Below are 21,242 nucleotides of genomic sequence, written 5' to 3' on the forward strand. Positions count from 1 at the left end.
TGACCAGATGACCCTCATTTAGCTGGCCAGCTTGCTCTGTGTCCTGAAGCTCCGGTCACCCTTCTTCTGTTGACTTGCCTGTCTTAAGTCTTTCTTGCCCACTGACCTGAGGGGGCTATCAAGCAAAAGTGCCCATGACTTTTGCCTCCAGATTGACAAGTCTACTTCTGGGAATCAGGAGGACGGGGAGGGTAAAAGGCGCCGCCATTTCTGTGTCGGAGAATGGGGGAGGTGAGCGGAGTCATCTGCAATTAGCGGCTAATTAGCGCTGCTGACCCTTGGGGCTCATCGGCGCTCCTGGGGCCGGCCCCCAGCAATCAGCCAGGGCAGGTCGAGAGTGTCAGGCCCAGGAATGAATAGGGCTCATCAGCGGCGCTGGAGTCGGGGAGCCAATCAGGGAAATTAATAGCGGAAGAGAAGGAGAGAGAGCGAGGGAGGGCGACCGAGATTGACAGACAGACAGACAGAGATATAGATTTAGGCGAGGAATGAGGGGGTAAATAGCATGAAGCGGATGGGGTAGGGAGTGGGAAATGGGAATCATCAGATAGGAACGGGGATAGAAACGAGGGCAGGAAAGGGAAGGGTGGGAGGAAGATGGAGGGAGAAGGGTGAGAGGAATGGTAAGTACTTGACTTATAGTGAGGGCACTCGAGGAAATTACCCGCAGAGGCCAGAGTGAGGGACTCAGGGAGTGCACGACGGAGGGGGAGTGAGGAAAGGCAAATGCCAAGAGGCACCGGGGGGAGAGTGTGAATGCGGGCTACCGAGGAGGAAAAGGGTCCGAGCCGAGGGGCCCAGAGCCGCGGCGGCCGCGGAGGAGCGCGCCCCCTGCCGTCCCCGCCTCGCCGCCCCGGGGGGCGCCGAGGTCCCGTCCGCCCGCCGCGCCTTGCTCTCGGGCCCGCCCTGTCGTCCGCCCCAGGGGCCGCGGAGGGGGCGTCGGGGGCGGGGCCACGCTGGGGGACTGGCCCGGAGTCCGACGGAGGGCGGCGGCCCGGGGCGGGGGTCTCTGTGGTCCGGCCGCGCCAGCCGCCCGCCCGCCGCCGCGCCCTCGCTGCGCTCTCCTCGCTGGCCGCCCCGCGCTCGGTCCACGCCGGGCCCAGCTCCCAGTCCACGCCCAGAGCTGGGTGGGCAGAGTGGGGGGCGGGCCGGCTGGAGGGAGGGGCACCGGCCCAGCAGCTGCCGCTGCCTTCTCGTCGGCCGCAAACTTTCACAAAGCGGCGTGTCCGGCCTCATCAATCTCCATTAATAATAGTTGGTTGGGCTGCGGGGGGCGGGCGGGGGTCCCGGGCCGGCCGGCCGGGCCGCTGGGAACGGCTTCTGCGGAGGGAGCGGGAGCCGGGCGCGGCGGCTGCGGGCGGAGGGAGGAAGTGAAGCGTAATTTGAGGAAGATGGATGAGTCCGGAGGGCGACACCCCCAGCCCTCCCGCTCGCCCGCCCCCTCCCTCCTTATGAGAGAGAGAGGGAGCGCGGCGCCGGAGCCACACTGCGCCGAGCCCGCGCCCCGCCGGCACCTCGGCCCGGGAGCCAGGGAGCGAGCCCTGCGTGTCCGCGTGGGGCGCCAGAGCCGCGGGGCGCACGGCGGCGCTCGGAGGGGAGCGCCCTGGGGCGGCCGCAGCTCCGGGCACGATGCAGAGAGCCGGAGGCGGGGGCGCCCCCGGGGGCAGCGGCGGCGGCGGGGGCCCGGGCGCTGCCTTCTCCATCGACTCCCTGATCGGGCCGCAGCCGCCGCGCTCCGGCCACTTGCTCTACACTGGCTACCCCATGTTCATGCCCTACCGGCCCCTCGTGCTGCCGCAGGCGCTGGCCCCCGCGCCGCTGCCCGCCGGCCTCCCGCCCCTCGCCCCGCTAGCCTCCTTTGCCGGCCGCCTGACCAACACCTTCTGCGCGGGGCTGGGCCAGGCCGTGCCCTCGATGGTGGCGCTGACCACCGCGCTGCCCAGCTTCGCGGAGCCGCCCGACGCCTTCTACGGGCCCCCGGAGCTCGCTGCTGCTGCCGCCGCCGCCGCCGCCGCCACTGCCACGAGAAACAACCCCGAGCCGGGCGGCCGACGCCCGGAGGGCGCGCTGGAAGCCGAAGAGCTGCTGCCCGCCCGGGAGAAAGTGGCAGATCCCGCACCGCCCCCGCCTCTGCACTTCTCAGAGACTTTCCCAAGTCTGCCGGGTAAGTGCCGGGCGACCAGGGCGCCGGGCGGGAGGCTCGTTCACTTGGAAGTCCCAGGCAGCCGCCTGCTCGGAGTCTCGGCACCTGCCTGGAGTCCTGGAATCCCAGACCCCCAGATGGCGGGTTCTGAGGAGCCACCTCCAATTCCGCTGCCGACGCAGCTCCTCTAGACCCCAGCACCGCCGCCCCGCCGTGTCTCCAGAGTGCCTGCAGCCTCACCGGAGACTTGCCATTGCTCCTGCCAGAGCAGTGCCTTTCCTCCCAGCAGTCTAGTCCTCCAGCCTCAGCTCCTGCGTCTCCTTTTCAGAATCCCTTCATTTTTCTCCTCTGCTGGGAATAGAGAAGCTGCCAGTGTGGGATTCCTGGGGACACCAGCAAGACCCCTGGGTGAGGGTAGTGGGGCAGCTGTCGGTTCATTAAGGGCTTCTGAAGAGACGATTGTACTGACCCCAAATGGGCTCTGTGAACGCAGGGGCAGAGGGAGGGTCTTAAAGTGGTGCTGACGGTGAGGATGACCTGTCTTTCTCTTACAGTTGTAGAGGTCACTTCTTTATTGGCGGATTTAGAGCTAAGCCTTGAAGAACCAAGTAGGGGTCCTAAGGGAACATTAGCTAGCAGGGGGCCTAGCACTGCTGGACCAAGGTTGACTGGGAGGCCAAGAGAGAGGCTACAGGCTGGGCTGGATTGGGTGTGGCCCAAAGGCCTGGAGTCCAGAATCCAGCTAAGATTCTGGAACCAGTGAGATTCAGCTAAGAGATACTCAGGAATCCTGGATCCTCCATAGAAGGACTCCCTCTCAATAGAGGCAAGGTGTTTTCGAACTGAACCCTGTTGCAAATCAATCTAAACAGGCTTCCCTATTGATCCTTAATCTCCAGAAGCCGGAGAAGCTTTCCGCTATCCAGGGGCAGATTCAGGTGTGCTGAGACCCAAAGCTTACGCAGTTTGGTGGGTGGGCCCTATTTAAGAGAAAACGGGCTGCGTGCAAGTGTGGCGATCCTGAAGCTTAACGCTTGTTAGCATCAGGACGAACCTGCCTCTGCTCGACCAGGCTAGCAGGTGGAAGTGACCCAGGAGGCCTGGGGGCCGACTCTAGTGGAGACAGGGAGGAAAGCCAAGAGCCTTTTTGTCCTTTGCCAGGAGAGAGCAATTCCCGAGGATAGGTTGCTAGGCCCTCTTCCAGAGTCCACCTTCCAGAGTCCACCTTCCTCTTCTTTGCCCCTCTAGCCCTGGGCATTTTGGCTTTGGGGATTCAGCTGTTGGGTTTTTTTGTACCTGGTCGGACCAGGAGGAGCCAGTGACTGAAGTCTAAGCAGCATCTCCTGAGGAGGACCCAAAGGAAATGACAGAGCAGCAACTGGAAGGTGGGAGGAGATGCCCACAAGATAAAAGGGGCCAGAGTGGAGAGAAGGAGGGGCAGCCGGCAGGAGGACGGGAAGAGGAAAGGATCAGCGGGGTGTTTTGAATAGGGTGGTCCTAAGGCAGAAAGGAGAGCGAGGCAGGCGTCAGAGGGATGGCTTTGGAGGCAGTAGGAGAAGCAGACACCCGAGGAAGAGATGAGCTGAGCGGGAGGAGAGAGGAAGACACCCCAGTGGAGGGGAGCTGAGGGGATTATCCCCAGACCATGGGAGAACAAGCACCGTGTCCTACTCTTTCAGGTTCCCCTCAGTTCTTATTTTGACCTATTTGTATAATGGGGGCTCTTTTCTGAAGCAGGTAGAATATTGGCAGTAAAACCAGACAGAGAGAGAGAGAGAGAGAGAAAGGAATAAACAGAGGAAAAGAACAGAAGAGAAATATTGAGTAATAGAATAGAGGAAAGGATGAACAAATGAGCTGTATACCCAGATTATCCAAAGAGCATATGAGAAAGGAGAGGGCCACCTATTGGAAGAGGCACGTGCAAGGGATTTCTAGCGTTGGCTACACGAAAAGGGAACAGTATTTCTGGAACAGAAGTGTGTGTGTATGTGAAAGAGTTCTGTCTTGAGAGGATTAGGAAGGAACTAAATAAATATACTAGTAGGAAAGAAGGGAAAGTGTCAACACTAGGAGTGATTTTTTTAAAAAGGTGTTTCAATACTGGGAGTGAGAAGAAACTGGAAGTTATATATAGAGAATGCTGAAGGAAAGATCTTCATCACTGGAGGGAATATTGGAAGCAGTAGAGATTGTACTTTGTCCTTGGAGTAAAGACAAGGAATTTCTTTGCGAAGAACGATGGGAAGGAGGCCTTACAGAGGAAGAGTTCTGAGAGGTGCTGGAGTGAAGGCAATCATTCATTGGGAAGAGATACACATAAAGGGTTTACAGTGGGGCTTGCGGGGCTGAGCAGTAAGGAGAGGTGTCAGAAGGAACATTCGAAGGGGACAATGAGTGGGAGGTCTTCTCTGTGACCGCAGCTTCTTATCCCTCTCAGTGCAGACTCTCAACCCTTCCTCGCCGCTCCCGTCCACCTTCCCAGTCTTGATTTTTCCCTAACATAGTCGAGAAAAGAAATGGCAATTCCAGAAATGTTAGACATCACGTCAGTTTGGAGAGTGATGAACCATGCATGCTGAAAGTGGTGGGAAAACACACACTCCATTTGGGGAACTGTATTAGAGTATTTAGCATGAAGTAAGAGAGTTCTCAGATGGAATAAAGGGGTTGAAACCGCAACATAGTAGAGTTTGGAGAAGGAACGACATTTTTAAAATGACGGGAAGAATTGCTGTCCTAGTTTGAATGGGTGACATGGGTCTGAAATTATTAATTTACATTTGTCTAGCGTTTTACAATTACTAGCCCTTTTAATGAAATTATAGTGAAGATAGGCCAATTTGGAGAATGGTGAGCAAAGTTCTTTTTGTTGGGAATTAGAAGGACTATTTCTAAAAATGTTTCTGAGAGTTGAGACAGATAGCACCGTACTAGAACGGATGAAGAAGGAAACAGAACTTTATTATGATTAGATGGCAGGGGTAGAAGCTCTATTAGCAGGCAAAAAGAAATACTGTGTACAGAAATAATGGGGTAGAAAAGGTATCGAGAATGGTATATGGAAAATAATTCTGGGTTTGGCGTGTGGGAGCAGTGGGGGTAGCTGGGAGAGGCGTCCTAGGAGGAGTGATAACAGAGAATTTTTAATTAGTAGGGAAGATTTAAAAGTATGAATCAACAGAAGCACCCAGAGTAGTGCTGTCTAGCAAGTCATTTATGTAATTAAAATAATTTTACTAGCCACATTCAAATAGTAAAATGAAACAGGTGAGACTAACTTCATAGCATATTTTATTTAACCCAGCATGTCCAAAATATTATTTCAGCATTAATCAATATAAAAACTTTCATGAGATGTTTTATATCCTCTTTTCATACTAAGTCTGAAACCCAGTGTGTATTTTACACATTCAGCACATCTCAATTCAAGCTAGCCATGTTTCAGGTGGTCCATAGCCGCATGTGGACCATATTCGACGTATCAGATCGAGAGAGTTGTAAGAACAGTCACGTGAAAGTGATGAGGGAAAGGGAGCTTTGAAATGGGTGGATAGTGAAGTCCTTGGTGTATTAGGAATACGGAGAGAAGAGAGCAGTAAGCCCCAAATGACAGGAAAAAAAGAGAATTCTGCCTTGAATGGGACAGGGAGAGATGATCTTGTGTGTGAAGGTGTGTGTGAGCTCTGACAGTTATCAAAGCTAACTTAAGGATGTGGTGTGAATACACATCACAGAGAGGACAGGTGAAGAGGATGCTGTGTGCTGGGGAATGATGAAAAGAGCTGGCCGTTTGGAGAAATGCAGGAGAAAACTTTAAGTTGCAGGTGTCTAGAGCAGTGATTCATTCAGGGAGAAAAGGGTTGGATTGCCTGAAAACAAATAGTTAAGAGCTGAGGGATGGTGGACACTCCATATGTAATTGTTGGACTGACAGTACAAATCCAGTGAGAGATTGATATGAAAGATAATGCCAGTACTGAGCATGGTGAAGAAAAGAACATTTGTGGTTGAGATGGTATAGAAAAGAGAACATGATGGGACAAAGCTGGGAGATGGCAGTGTAGTGAACATTATTTTTTAAAACTAAACCGAAAAAAAAAAAAAAACTAAACCGAAAAAGATGTGCTAATTTCCAAAGAGAGATTGGCAATAATAATGGAAATTATGCGAGGAGACTAGGGAAACTTCCTGGGAGCATATCTGAATGCTGATTGCTGTAAGTCAAGCACCTGGTTATAGCTAGCGAACATTGTAGATGACCATCAATTTCTGAACAGGTGTTCATTATGACTGTCAAGATATATTTACTGATGAGAGAAAAACAGGAAGGGATAATGTGACATGGAATCAGAGACTTCTGTTGTTCGAAGCAGGAGGGAGCTTTTTCTTGGGAGTGATGGAGAGCTCGTTTTCCTAGAGATTTTGAGGAGGAGCAAACAGGGAGAGCGATTGCTCCATTGACACGTATAGAAAGGCAAATGTTGCATTAACTTAATGTGATGGAAGGAACGTCTACTTAGGAGTCGTGACACATGGGTCCAGGTCTCAACTTTGTCCATCATTAGCTGTACAACTTTGGCAAGCCACTTAGTTCAATTCAGGGAACGTTTAATGTGTGTCTGTTATGGCCTTAGTATTGTTTTTTTTTTTTTAAAGATTCCTTTTTTTAAAAAATGGTACCGTTACTTTTTAATTTTATTTATTTACTTTTGGCTGTGTTGGGTCTTCGTTTCTGTGCGAGGGCTTTCTCTAGTTGTGGCAAGCGGGGGCCACTCACTATCGCGGCCTCTCTTGTTGTGGAGCACAGGCTCCAGACGCGCAGGCTCAGTAGTTGTGGCTCACGGGCCTAGTTGCTCCGTGGCATGTGGGATCTTCCCAGACCAGGGCTTGAACCCGTGTCCCCTGCATTGGCAGGCGGATTCTCAACCACTGCGCCACCAGGGAAGCCCCTTAGTATTGTTTAAAACACTACAGGAGATTCAAAGTCTTCTAACTTCTCTAGGCTTCAGTTTCCTCACCTGTAACATAAAAGCTTTAGTTCAGATGATTTTTAATGTTCCTTTCACTTTCATAGAATTAAAGCTTATTTCTCTAGACTCAGTGTTTAGTCGGGCTGTTAACACAGACTCCATGGACCTCCTGTGAGGAGATCTGTTAATTATGGGTGGGAAAAAAATTACATCTTTATTTCTATTAACTTCTCACTAAAATTTGGCACTTCCTATAATTATGAAAGTAGGCTAGAAACCATGGTAGTTTCCCCAGTACCTGAGATTTTTGTCACCAATAGAAATCACAGATATTTTCATAGAAATTTACAATCTTTGGTGACATCTTGTTGTGTAATGATTTAGGAAAGAAACATAAATTATTCTCAAATGCATTTAAAATATTTGATAACTAGATTTTATGTAGTTGGCTTCTAATGTAATCCTGTGTGTTTTATGTGATGCACCTAAAAGCATTATTCCAAGAAGGGGTTCACAGGCCTTGTCAGGCTGCCAAAGAGACCATGGTTGAGAGAGAGAGATCTCCGAAATGACAGCGGAAAACGTTACTGGAGGTTTGGAATGCGATCCTGAGATGCCTTGTGCCATAGTGAAGGTAGCACTTGGGAGGGTTGGAAGACAGAGGGGTCTCTGCTGTGACAAATGCAACTATGGAGATACAGAGTCTAGACGGTTGGGAGTATAATCCTTAGACTCAGAGTGATGGGCATGAAGAGTCTGTACTGGGAATAACGGGAGAGAGGCAGTGATTGGAATAATGAGGGGAAAATGTTTTAATTGGAAAGAACGAGGAACATAATCTAAACAAAGTGCTTTGCATTGACGGTTAATGTTACTCTCAACGCAATACAATGGGAAGCTACAGGCAAGGATTTTGCCTTGGAAATAACGGGGAAAGAGGATCTTTGCAGTGAAACGGATTGGGGATTAGGAAACAGCAATGAGAGAAGCAGTGGGGTAGATGTACAAAAAGAGAGAAGCTTAAATGGGAACGATGAGAAGGAAAGAGTTCGCTGGGGAAGAACTTTTACCTAGAGGGGATGGGAAATGCCCCAGGCCGGGGCCGGACAGAGGAAACCCCTCATCTGAAACACTGAAAAGGACAGAGCGCTGTATGCCCGTGGTGGTGCCCACGGCTGTGACGGTGATAAAGGAGACCTGGATCGGGAGTGGTAGAGAAGAGGTTGGGGTTTTCACTGGCGATACGATCACGCTGGGAGAAAGTTACAGCTTAGAGTAATGTGGAAGAAGCTTTGATGTGCTGACTGGGAGAGTGCTAGGGAAAAGAGGTGCTTGAATTTGGTGTGATAGGAGAGTGACCTTCACGAGTTGAATTGAGTGTTAGTAGGAAGAGACAGCGCTGTACGGCAGGTAGTCACGAGGCAGCGCCTTCATCCCCTTCCCATCATGGAAGGGAAAGGAATACTCTTCCAGTGATGAAATGAGAAGTCTGTATTAGACGCAAATGCGGGGGGGTGGGGGTGTGGGGGGGGGAGGGCTGGGGGCGGGGCATGGAGTGCGGGGCTGCCGGGACTAACAGAGGCTAGGGTTATGAGGAGAAAGCACTGGGGGTAATGGGAGATGGATTTCTTGACTGTGAATTATGGAGGAAGTGGTATTAAAGAAGAAGTATTGGGTAAGCTGGAACTCTGTATTGGAAGCAATGGGAAGAGAAGTGATGCAGCCGTGTACTAGGAGGGAGGAGGATGAAACGATCCCAAGAGGGAAGGGAAGAAGCACCTTGTGCCGGAATAGGTGATAACTATCTCATAAATGATGCACAGATACTGGGAGTGTGGAACTGACTGGTCTTGGCCAAATCACGCCTCTGTGTGTCCCAGCTTCCTCATCAGTGAAGTTAGGGGTCTGAATTAGGTGATCTCTAAGGTCGCTCCAGCTCTACAATTCTGCTTTTATCTGTAAGGATACTTTTATTAATGAATTGTTCCCTTAAAAAAAGAAAAAGCCGTCCTGAGCAAACGGATTGGGAGAAGAGATTCTGTACTTCTCAGCGCTGAGTTACCAGGGTCACTGACGAGGAGGCGCCTGGGATGCCTACATCTTGAGATGAAATCAGGGCTGGGCTTTAGGATGGAAAAGGCCTCATCATCTGGGATCCGGATGGTGTTACCTGAGCTCTGGCCGTTTACAGCCATCATACTGAAACATTTGATAAAGGTGGGGGTAGATCTTATCTAGGCCAAAGAGACTGGGGATCGATTGTGACCACGTTGATGTGGTGAGGAAGGGGCAGTGCCCAAAAAGAAGGCTTGTGCTGTGAAGTCAGTTCCTGGTCTTCTGTATTATTTCTCCATCTGGTACAGAAGTTATGATAGGGTGACGGTGGGTTTCAGTCTCTTTTTCATTCAGTGATAACAAAGAGATGTGGTGTCGCCCAGAGGAACGAACACAGGCTTCGGATGCAGATCTAGGCACCACCCTTTCTGTGATCTACAGCAAAATACTAACCTCTGCAGTCTCCGTTTTCTCACCAGTAAAATAAGGGCAACAGTTCTTACCTCACAGAGTTAAGGATTAAATGAGAAGATATTTGTCCAGCATCCTAAAGTAATAGGTGTGCAAGAAATTCTGTGTTGTCCGTGTACTGGAAATGGATGGGAATTAAGCTTTCCTGGGAATTAAGTTGGGAAAGACCTCTTTACCAGGAGTTGTGATGGGTGGCACTCTCTGTACTGAAAAGGACAAATTAGAAATAGCGCTGTATTCCGAGAACTGGTTGTATGGGGCTTGCCGCGAGAGAACATTGCAGGAACCTAATACGGGTAGATTTGGAGTTTTGTCTTTAGCTCTTTCCCCCTCTTTTCAGTTTTCCTGTCTCACATTTTCGTGAGACACTCTGTGTAGACACTCTGTGGACATGGCTGCCCAAAGCCCTTCTGTGTCCCACTGGGGCCTGTGCTTCCCTTCTCTCTGTTAAAACAAACATAAAACCCCAAACAAGCAAACAAACAAGAAAACACCTCTCCTTTTTCTTCATCAGAATTCCTGTTCCCTCATGTATCTGATCTCAGCTTAGCGTCAGGAGCACAGCTGTTGGATTAAAGTAATTCACACTGGATGGATTATGGAGATTTTTTTAAGTCCAGATACATTTCAGACTTGTGAACTTTTAGGTGGCATTATCATGAATAACTTGAGGGATGACCTGGGTTGCTTTTTGGAAAAATTATTTTCGATGGGATTGGTGTGGGAGTGAGGTGGAGAGACTTACCTTCCCTGGAGTCACGCGAGTATTGTCACTTCTAGTTAGAGCAGTGTCCGCAGTCAGAACTCTTTGGGTTGCATGTGACAGTAGCTCAGCTCTAAATTAAGCTAAACTGGACATTTATTGATTCACATGGATCCAAAAATGCAAACAGTGTCGTTAGGTCTTTTTTTCTTGCTCTCAGTCTGGCTCCTGTCTCTTGTCTTTGCCTCATTTTCTCCTGATGAGAGGAAGGGGAGGACACAAGCATAAGCAACGCTAAATTCTTATAATCCCAGATCGGGACCCCAGTGAATTCTAGCACGTGTAAAACCCTAGGACAACGGATTCACTAGCTCGAGTCAAGTCCCCAGAGAGACCGGATGTGCGGATTGGTCAGCTCCAGGTCACCGTCCTTGTGGTCGTGAAGGTGGAGAAATGCAATTGACAGCCCCCCTCTACGGGGCAGTTGATGGGGAGCAGTGGCCAAAGGAAGGGGGTGTGCGTCAGTGAACAGGCGGGTAAGTGGTGCTGGGCAGACAGAAACAAACCCTGAACAGATGTCTATCAACCAGAAAAAAAGAAGAGAATGTGCCTTTAACTCCCTTTCAGTATTAGGGAGGAAAGCCTTCTCCCTGGCTAGATAAGCAGTGCCAGGAGAGCTGGATACTGGGAGTGAGGCTCTGAGAGGGTTCTGTAATGGGGAAGGCAGGCAGAGATGCCGGTGGGAGGAAGATGTCTGTTCCTCAGTGAGGCTGACTCCTGGACAAGGCAGAGCTGTCCTTGAGGGATGAGAGGCGCTTGTACAGCAGAAGCTAGAGAGGATTGGTATTAAAACTGTTTCCATAAACGGGCAGTATTATTCTTTAAATGAGAAAATACATTTCTAAATAAAAGAAATGGTGACGGGCTTCCCTGGTGGCGCAGTGGTTGAGAGTCCGCCTGCCGATGCAGGGGACACGGGTTCGTGCCCCGGTCCGGGAAGATCCCACATGCCGCGGAGCGGCTGGGCCCGTGAGCCATGGCCGCTGAGCCTGCGCGTCCGGAGCCTGTGCTCCGCGATGGGAGAGGCCGCAACAGTGGGAGGCCTGCGTACCGCAAAAAAAAAAAAAGGTGACTGGTAAGATTACATCATACAAACGAATAATGACGGAAAAAACAGCAGAAAGATTTGGAGGGAATTTTGTCTTGGGAATGATGGGAAAAATAGCCTGTGAAAGGACAAAGGTGGAGTTTGGTGAGTGAGGCCTCTTCTGTGGCGATTTTAAGAATCTTCTCTGCGGAAGGTAAGGGAAGATGTTGATGATTAGGCTGGAGCTCTGGGTGATAAGTGAAAGGGATGTGGTCTAAACTAAAACTGGGTTTGAGAGGAAGCCCGCTTGTGTGTTGAGGCATCTGAGGAGGGCTTCTACTGCAGGTGGAGGGAAGAGAAGATATTGTACTGGAAAGGATGGGAAGAGCACTGACTGGAGGTTTAGGAGACCAGGATTCTAGACCTGGCTCTGTGCCTAGCTATGTGCCTGGGGGAAATCATTTCATCTTTGTTCTTTTAATTTTTTAAAATTTTTGGCTGCATCGGGTCTTCGTTGCTGCACGCGGGCTTTCTCTAGTTGCGGCGAGTGGGGGCTACTCTTTGTTGCGGTGCATGGGCTCCTCATTGCAGTTGCTTCCCTTGTTGAGGAGCACGGTCTCTAGGTGCGCAGGCTTCGGTAGTTGTGGCTCGCAGGCTCTAGAGCGCAGGCTCAGTAGTTGTGCTGCACAGGCTTAGTTGCTCCACAACGTGGGATCTTCCCAGACCGCGGCTCAAACCTGTGTCCCCTGCATTGGCAGGCAGATTCTTTTTTTATTATTTTATTTATTTATTTATTTATTTAATTTATTTTTAACTGCATTGGGTCTTCATTGCTATGCGCAGGCTTTCTCTAGTTGCAGTGACCCGGGGCTACTCTTCATTGCAGTGTGCAGGCTTCTCATTGCAGTTGCTTCCCTTGTTGCAGAGCATGGGCTCTAGGCACGCGGGCTTCAGTAGTTGTGGCACGCGGGCTCTAGAGCGCAGGCTCAGTAGCTGTGGCGCACGGGCTTAGTTGCTCCATAGCGTGTGGGATCTTCCCAGACCGCGGCTCGAACCCGTGTCCCCTGCATTGGCAGGCAGATTCTTTTATTATTATTATTTTATTTATTTATTTATTTAATTTATTTTTAACTGCATTGGGTCTTCGTTGCTATGCGCGGGCTTTCTCTAGTTTTGGCGGCTGGGGGCTACTCTTCGTTGCAGTGCACGGGCTTCTCATTTTGGTGGCATCTCTTGTTGCAGAGCACGGGCTCTAGGCACGCGGGCTTCCGTAGCTGTGGCATGTGGGCTCAGTAGTTGTGGCATGCGGGCTCTAGAGCGCAGGCTCAGTAGTTGTGGCGCACGGGCTTAGTTGCTCCGCGGCATGTGGGATCTTCCCGTATCAGGGCTCGAACCCATCTCTCCTGCATTGGCAGGCGGATTCTTAACCACTGTGCCACCAGGGAAGCCCCATTTCATCTTTTTGAAACTCAGTTTTTTCACCTGAAAATAAGGTTACTAACCTCCCATTACTACTACTAATAGGTCAGCTGTACTTCAGCGAGTTGCTCAAAGATGAAAGAATAAGTGTGAAAGTGCTTGGGAAAGTTAAAGGTCACACAAGAGTGCTCTTGGCAATGATGATGTTAATATGCCATGAAAGGAGCTCTGAGCTTGGGGCGGTGGGGAAGTCGCCATGAACTTGTCATGAAGGTGGGAGTGATGTAGAGGAAGTTCTCATGTCCATTTGGAGTAAAGAATGCTGAAGAGTCATGGGGAAATGGGAGAGAGAGAACATGAATTTTCCTTCTTGTACCTAAAATTATAGGAAGGAGTAGTAGCATAATGTGGGCATGAAATTAATGAGGATGAATGAAAAACACATTGAAAGTGAGCTAGTTGCCATCAAGGACGGGAGAAAGTACCGTGTCCAAAAGAAACAAAGAAATAATTATGTACTGGGCGTGTTGATGCAATGAGGATGGTGGCAGACATGCCTCTTTTTTGAGGGGTGACCTGGGTTTTTTCCCACTTTTTTACCCTACCCAAATTGGTTCTGTATTCAGGAAGCTGGGTAGTCGTCCGGAGAGTGGTTTGGGGCTTGTGAGGGTAGTGGCTCTTTAAATGGAGGGAAGAGAAGTCAGAACTGAGTGTAATGGGGGAGAGGCTTCTCCTCAGTGCGTACTAAAAACTGTGTTTTATGTCAGCTGGACCACAGCAGGCTGCGTGAGGGCCGAATGGCACAGGGGCTCTGTCTAAAGTGGTTCTCCAGTCCCGGGGGTGGTTTCCGCTCCACTACCCAGGCCCGGCATCCTTGGTGACCTCAGCCGCAGACTCCCTCTCTAGATGGTACGAGTCTGGTGCTACTTGTTCTTTCTACTGGAGAATACCTACCACGGATTCTTTTGCCCTTGATTTCTTCCCCAGTCTGACCTGACTCGTTACCGAGTTAGGGCTTCTCTTCCTCTCGGAAGGAAAGCCCCTTGCAAGGGCGCCCCTGGAGTCTGAGTGCTTCTCTCTGGGGTGGAATGACGCCCCTGGAGTGGACTCCACAAGTAATCATGGTTCGAACCCTGCGATTTCTGCTTCTTAGGATAATAGCACCTACCAGGAGAACTCTGCATGTCTCCTAATAACCAGTCTGCTCCAGTGTCATTTCCCCTAGATAGACACCAAAGTCCTCACAGACTGTAGACTCACCCACAGGGAGCAAGCTGAAAACAACGCACTCTTCTTTCTCTTTTCTTTGATATTGGGGTAGAGTTGATTTACAATGTTGTGTTAGTTTCAGGTGTACAGCAAAGTGATTCAGTTATACATATACATATATCTATTCTTTTTCAGAGTCTTTTCTCATACAGGTTATTACAGAGTACTGAGTAAAGTTCCCTGTGCTATACAGTAGGTCCTTATTGATTATCTATTTTATATATAAAACAATGTACTCTTACATTACCAATAATGTCATTTTCATACCCAAAGGACAGAACCTGTCTGTTTGGCCTACCTACCTACCTACCTAGCACAGTAAAATTGTTTCCAATTAAACATTTTTCCTTTTGCTAGAATTTTTCTCATCAGGATCATTATTTCCCATGGAAAATTTTCTACGTTTGTTTTGTTGATCAAGTTTTTTTGTTCACGTCAATCAACTATAGCGTCTGCAGTTAGAAATGTGCTTTTATGGACATTATATCTACCAGGTCTAATTATTCCAAATCAAAGGTTACAAATAGAAATTTTATCAACAAGATGCGCTTCTGTCAAGTCTTAGCCAAAACCATTTTTCTAGGCGCCATCTTTGTTTTGAGTATATTTACTATTAGTATGCATTATGAATTGGATAAAAGAAAATAGTTTGCATTTATTTTTTAGCTCATGAGAAAACAGTAAAGCTGTTTCAGGATTGCTGTACTGTAAAGGGTCGACCTGCTGTGCTGCTCTTCGGAGCCTTCACAACAGCTTCCGTCACTTTGGGCCTTGCATTCTAAAGTGCTCCATCTGTCGGTGGAGCAGAGAACGAACAGCAGGGCTCCAGACGCATCACTGTTCAGGGTGGAAAAATGTAGGGCGTGTTGGGTTTTTTCCGAAAGCTTTTTGCTCTCTTCTCCCCGTGCCCCGGTGTTTTTCTGTTTTCTCCCTAAACTTTTCAGCCCTTTCAGGTTCTCTGACTCATCGTCTACTTCTTCTGCCGCTATGTCTGCCCCCCTCGTGCCCCAGTCCTCCTGCTGTGCCTTTCCTTCTCCCTCCCCCTCAGCCTCACTCACTGCCCCAGACCCTTTCCTCTGAGAGCGGAGCTGTGTTTTCCCCTGTCGGTTGCTTTCTTCTGTTTCCCCACCCCCACCTCCTTAGAAGAGTTGCTTATCAGAGCCCTCGATGTCATGATTCTAAAGGCTCAGGGGGGCACTCTTGCCCCTGCCACTCAGGATCCCACCGGGATCAAGTAACTGAGAGAGGTTGTGGACCTGTGCTTCTTATTTATATGGCTTTAAAAGCGGCACTGGGGGTGGCGCACTCATGTGGGCTTGATTTTATGGAATCTGTCTGAGGACAGAGGGATGGATGGTTTGATCTCAGGAGGGCCCTGCCAGATCAGGAACCTGGGAACTTCAGCTCAGTTATCATCAGTTTAGATTTATTGGATGCCCCCTGGGTGCTTGGAGCTGTGCTAAACCATTTCATCCTTCAAGCCCTGAAATCCAGTTTCTGCCTTTTTAGCAGCGGTTTAAAATATTGTAATACTGGGCTGAGTTGTAACAAGCTTTTGTTGTTCTTTCTGTTACTCTTTACTGCAAACCATGTTTTAAAAATCAGAAATTAAAAGTTAGAGGATTTAGTAATGGTGTTGGGGGTTGTTCTTGATTTCCTTTAGCATAAGATCCTGTAGATTCCTACCACGTATGGGTTCCTCTACAGCGAATGTGAGGTCAGAGGGCACACTGAAAAGTGGGTAGAATAATATTCATGGAGAGAATGTCTTATGCCCGGAGCTGGGGTGAGGGAGCAGGGCTGTAGGGAATATTTTAGGAGAGGCTTGAGAAAAGAGGGACAGAAATGGAGAGGGAGAAAGTGCTTGGCAATAGTTTCTTTCATTCAGTCAACAAATATTTATGCAGTGCCTACTCTGTGCGGGTAACTTTCTAGATGCTGGGGATACAGCCATAAATATAAATAAAATAAAAAATGGCTACCTTCATGGAGCTTATGTTCTAATAGGAAGAGACAGCCAATAAAATAAGTTAATAAAGTTAGTGACACATACTATAGCAACAAGTAAAGCAGAGAAGGGAGATCGGGAGTATTGGGAGTTTTAACTTTAAAAAGGATGATCAGAGAAGGTCTCATTGATAAAGACGTGAAGGACATAGGGAATGAGTCAGTGCAAAAATCTAGGTGAAGAATATAGTATTTCAAACAGAAGAATAATTGGGGCAGGGGTGGGGGGAGGGGCAGAAGCAGGAGAAAATGTTGATGAACCGGGTAAGAGACGAGGGTGACTCAGGCCAGTTGGACATAGAGGAGGTGGTGAGAAATCGGGTTGGGCACGGGCGGTGAGAGAGAGTGAAGGTCTGGTTTGAACAACACGGAAGACGGAGTTACCATTAACCGAGATGGGAAAGACGGGGGTTCAGATGGGGAAGGACTGGCTCAGGAGAAGTGTCAGGAGTTCAGTTTGGGACACGTTACGCTTGAGTCCTGGGGAAGAGGAGAATGGTGTGGGAAAGAGCCCTTAATGACACGAAAGGGGAACCCAAGGGTCTGAATCTTGCAGAAATTAAACAGATTTTGGCTAGATAAGGAAGAAAGCCCGGGGTGGTGGGAGGTGAGCATCACGAGGACTGCGTCACCTGTGGACAGTGGCAGTGGATGTGTCTCTTGACAGCTCACGGAGCTGGGGGCCGGTGGAGCTTGGGTGGGCTGCTAGCGAACGAAGCCCACCTGCCGGTGGCAGCAGCGAGCAGGGACAGCGTGGGAAGTCTGGGTAAGGCTAAACCAGGGTGTGCCACATGGGTTTTGCAAAGGTCAGATAAAGCATGAAGCCCTCCAAGAAGAGGCAGGGGCTCAGGCATAAAGATACCCCTGGGGTGTGAGATGAGAACACTGACTGAGATGGGGGTGGGTGATCTGGGCAGGGCCTGAACACTGGCCTCTAAGGAAAATAATGCAAACGTGGCTCCTGAGGAAAAGGAACAGGTGTGGATTGCATCCGTGAGGGGAAAGGACAGCTCTGGGATCCGGGAAGGGAACTGAAGGTGACTGGGCTGGTCCTGGAGGCCCTGAGCAGTTTTCGCAGGGGGGCAGGCACATGGCAGGGTTTAGAGAGGAGCTCCAGCCAAGCTCTGAGCATTGGGATGCCGTCCAGCCACGCGCACACGTGCACAGCCCCGTTCTCTTATAACGCATTTCACTGTTGCCCCAAGTCACTTAGCTCTGCGTTATAGCCTCAACCTCAGGGTATTCTTAGGAGTGACACGTGGTGGTGCGGATAGACGCACCGCCACGTCTACGAAGTCCTCCCCCCTTACACAGTGAGGGCCCCTGGTAAGGAGCTGACTGTTGAGTTTACGGATTACCTGTTTTGTTCTCTTTTCTACTGGTTGGTTTTCTTTTGACTTTTTGTTGCCCCACTGTTCATCGGTCCTTTGGGCAGAAAACAAGGGAGTTTGTAAAACTCAGACGCTGAAAACACTCGTAATGCGTTATTTGCAGTCCTGACAAAAGTGTCAATAGATAAGATCAAAGCCAGTGGCTGAATTAAATTTTAGAATTATGTATGGATTAAAATGTTTATATGCCTGTGATTACAAATGGTCAGTAGTCTACGGAGTCAAGATTTCGTTCTCCGTTTTCCTCTCTGTACCTCCCCTTGCTGAACTTCCATTTCTCCCTCCTCCTTCCACACTCCCTCCAGTTCCCTCCCTGACACCAAGCGCAGGGTCCTCGGGATTCAACTTGGGCAGAAAGCAGCTGTTCGTGCTTCTCAGCAACCTTGGCTGGGAAAGAGGGAGGGTGGAAAAGAGATGATGGCTTTTTAAAGTTAAGGAGAAGGACTGAAAGGGTCTTGGAGGGCTAAGTAATTGGAGGAAAAATCCGGCCACTGATAAGGTGGCGTGCGGCGGGGCGGGCTCCCTGCTCTGGGCTGGATGGTCTGGTAAAGGAGAATTGGGGAGGTGGGTACAGAAACCTCCTGACTCGCAGGTGCTTGGGCAACACTTCTTGGACCCCGATTGCGGCAGGGGGAGGGACTCAGATGACCCTGAAGTTTCCATCTGGAAATGAGATTCTGAGATTCCAGGACTTCGCTGGCGGTCCAGTGGTTAAGACCCTGCACTTCCAATGCAGGGGGCGCGGGTTCGATTCCTGGTCGGGGAACTAAGATCCCACATGGCATGCGGCGCTGCGGCCAAAAGGTTAAAAAAAAAAAAAAAAAATAGATTCCAGATTTAGGGAAGAGGGAAGGGAGGGAGGCGCGGAACAGAGGTGAGCACGTATCTCTTCCCACTAGGCCAGCGAGGAGTCCTAGGAGAATAGCAAAGGCTGCAGCTGTGGTCTCCCCCTCTCTCCTGCAAAAGTGAATTCCCCAACGTTGCTCACTCCTGCCTCTAGCCACTGAAAGGACCCCAAGCCAGGTTTTGCCCTGCTTCCCTCTGGCCTGCGGCTGCGCCGTTGGGGTCTGGAGGGGGCGTCAGTGAGTGGCAAGCCCTCCGTGTGGGTCTGGAGAGGGCCGGAAGGCAGCGGGTAGGGGAAGCGAGGTCGCAGGGGTGGGGGGTGGCGGTGCCACAGTCCTGGGGACGGTGCTTTTCTGATCCATGCCCGTTGCCGCCCCCACTTTGCGGAGTGAAGTCTGTGCTGGTTAATACCTTTCTTCCCATCTCTTTGTCTTCCCGAACCTCTTCCCACCCCCCACCCCCCACCCCGGATGTCTCCCCTCCCGCCCCGTCTCATCCCCTCCACGTGTGTGTCTCCTCCCGCTGTCGTGCGGTCCACGCCTGGCCACGGTTCCACGTGCCGCCGCCTCCAACCTGTCCGCCTTCTCCTCGCCTCTCCCCCACCCGCTGGCTCTCACTCCCCCCAGCCGAGGGGAAGGTGTACAGCTCGGATGAGGAGAAGCCGGAGGCGCCGGCGGGAGACCCAGCAGGCAGCGAGCAGGACGAAGGGGGCTCGGGCGGTGACAGCGAGGACGACGGTTTCCTGGACAGTTCTGCAGGGGGCCCGGGGGCCCTCCTGGGACCCAAAGCGAAGCTAACGGGAAGCCTGGGGACTGGAGCTGAGGAGGGGGCGCCGGCGGCGGCGGCAGGAGTCACGGCTCCTGGGGGCAAAAGCCGGCGGCGCCGCACAGCCTTTACCAGCGAGCAGCTTTTGGAGCTGGAGAAGGAGTTTCATTGCAAGAAATACCTGAGCTTGACCGAGCGCTCCCAGATCGCCCACGCCCTCAAGCTCAGTGAGGTGCAGGTCAAGATCTGGTTTCAGAATCGGCGGGCCAAGTGGAAGCGCATCAAAGCTGGCAACGGGGGCAGCCGTTCTGGGGAGCCTGTAAGAAACCCCAAGATTGTCGTGCCCATACCCGTGCACGTCAGCAGGTTCGCGGCGCGGAGCCAGCACCAGCAGATGGAGCAGGGCGCCCGGCCCTGAGGGGCTCCCGGGGACGTCCTGAGTCTGCTCTGAGACTGGGCCAGGGTCCTGGGGACCAGAGGGGCTCCCGCTGTGATTCTGCCCTCGGACGGCGCTCAGTCGGCAATTCACGTAGCTCTAGGGGGGCTCTCCTGGCACTTGGCCCCGAGCCACTTCAGAGACCCCCAGGACTGGGGCTTCAGGGCTAAAGGGGCTTAGGTCCTTCCTGTCGAGGAGCTGCTGGGACTGAGGTGGACCCCTAGGGCTCGGCAGGTTCCTGGCTAATGCCCTGGAATCGCTTCTGACGGGGATGGGAGGAAGCCAGGGTGAGACCTAGCCAAGCTGATGACAGCTCCTTATTTATTTTGTGTGAAGTTTGTATATATGGAGCTCTCTGCCTCTGTCTGTCTGCACCCCTGAGAGGGACTGGGGAGCTTGTGTGTTTCCTCCATCCTCAGCCAGTTTGGTTCCGTCTCACTGCCCCAGGGTGGGTACCGCCTCGCCTGTCTATAGTACAGGGCGCGCAAAGAAGTGAAGTGGAACTGTCACTAGCCCGTTAGAAACCCTTCAGCACTCACCTGTCCTTCCTGTAATCTACCTCCACTAACGTCCTTGCCCGCCGCAGGTGCTGCCCACCGTCCCCGCCTCCAGCTCTCACGCTCCTAAGGCGGCACTGCTTTTCTCTTTACCATTAAACAGGCAAGCTTCGGCACCTCTGTTTTCTGCTCTTTGCAAGAGTTTGCAGACTTCAGGTAGAGGGTTCACTCCCTTTTGTGTTCTGAGGGGAAATGAAGTACTTGACCCCAGCTTAGATGGGGCGTGTCTGGCCGTGTCTAAGTAGGTGGAGGTTATCAGTCGTGTGAGGGACTGGGGCCGGCCGGGGGCTCACCCCCATCACCTGGGAGCCCATTAATAGATCCTCTCCTGTGTAGAGGACATGGCAGCTTAGTCCATCTCTGCTGCTCTTTGATATTCCAGACATCAGGGCCTGGAGTAAAAAGACCCATTTCTAGTGCAGCATTAATTGTGGTCTCCCCCCACCCCCGGCCCCACCGTCCACTGCACTGTTTACGAAGCTTGGGATCCCAAGTCCTCTTCTGCTATAAAATGAGTTTGGTTGAGAGGGCCCACTGCGACCTGGACGAGGCAGGAATGTGTCTGACGGCTCTGGAAGGGTGTGTGCTGTGGAGGAGGCTTGGGGGTTGGAATTCTGTGAGCAGATTAAGGAACAGCGTTAATGGTGGACGAAGTAAACATACAGGCATGAGGCTTCAGGGGCACTTGCAAGAAACAGAGTAGACCTAGAGGGAAACGAGACAAGCTGAAGCTGTTTGCCATTCCCCCACCTTCACAGACGGGCTACCATCCTGTACCAGCTGTGGAGCCAGGCCGCACAGGCATCGGTGGGGGGGGGGGGGGGGGGCGGGGACAGAGTTACCACAGAAACCAGCTGAAGTCGGTATCGTGGTTAACGGGGCTTCCTGGGAAGAAACAGGACCTGCATTGAGTTGGGAGGAGAGGTGGAGTAGAACAGAAAAAAAAAAATTGGCTGTGAGTGAGGCCAGGTCAGAGAGGGGAGGGAAGTCCAGCTCAGTCCAGCCCCCGGCCAGCTTCCTCACCTGCGTCAGAGGGCACCTTGCTGCTGTTCCCGATTCCTGGTTTGCAAGCCAGCCGCTGTCTAGTTGCTCACGTCTGTTGCCTGCCTCTTCCAGTGAGACC

At 51.2% G+C, this 21,242-nt stretch overlaps 1 protein-coding gene across 1 annotated transcript; it reads left to right on the forward strand.

Moving 5' to 3' along the window:
- The first annotated feature begins 1,614 nt into the window (after nt 1-1,614).
- GBX1 (gastrulation brain homeobox 1) lies at nt 1,615-20,421 on the forward strand. The gene is made up of 2 exons (XM_032643268.1): nt 1,615-2,164; nt 18,988-20,421. The coding sequence occupies exons 1-2, from the start codon at nt 1,630-1,632 to the stop codon at nt 19,542-19,544; spliced, it is 1,092 nt and encodes a 363-aa protein (XP_032499159.1). The 5' UTR covers nt 1,615-1,629; the 3' UTR covers nt 19,545-20,421.
- The last annotated feature ends 821 nt before the right edge of the window (nt 20,422-21,242 follow it).

This window comes from Phocoena sinus, chromosome 9 (genome assembly GCF_008692025.1).
Source record: "Phocoena sinus isolate mPhoSin1 chromosome 9, mPhoSin1.pri, whole genome shotgun sequence".
Taxonomy (NCBI): Eukaryota; Metazoa; Chordata; class Mammalia; order Artiodactyla; family Phocoenidae; genus Phocoena; species Phocoena sinus.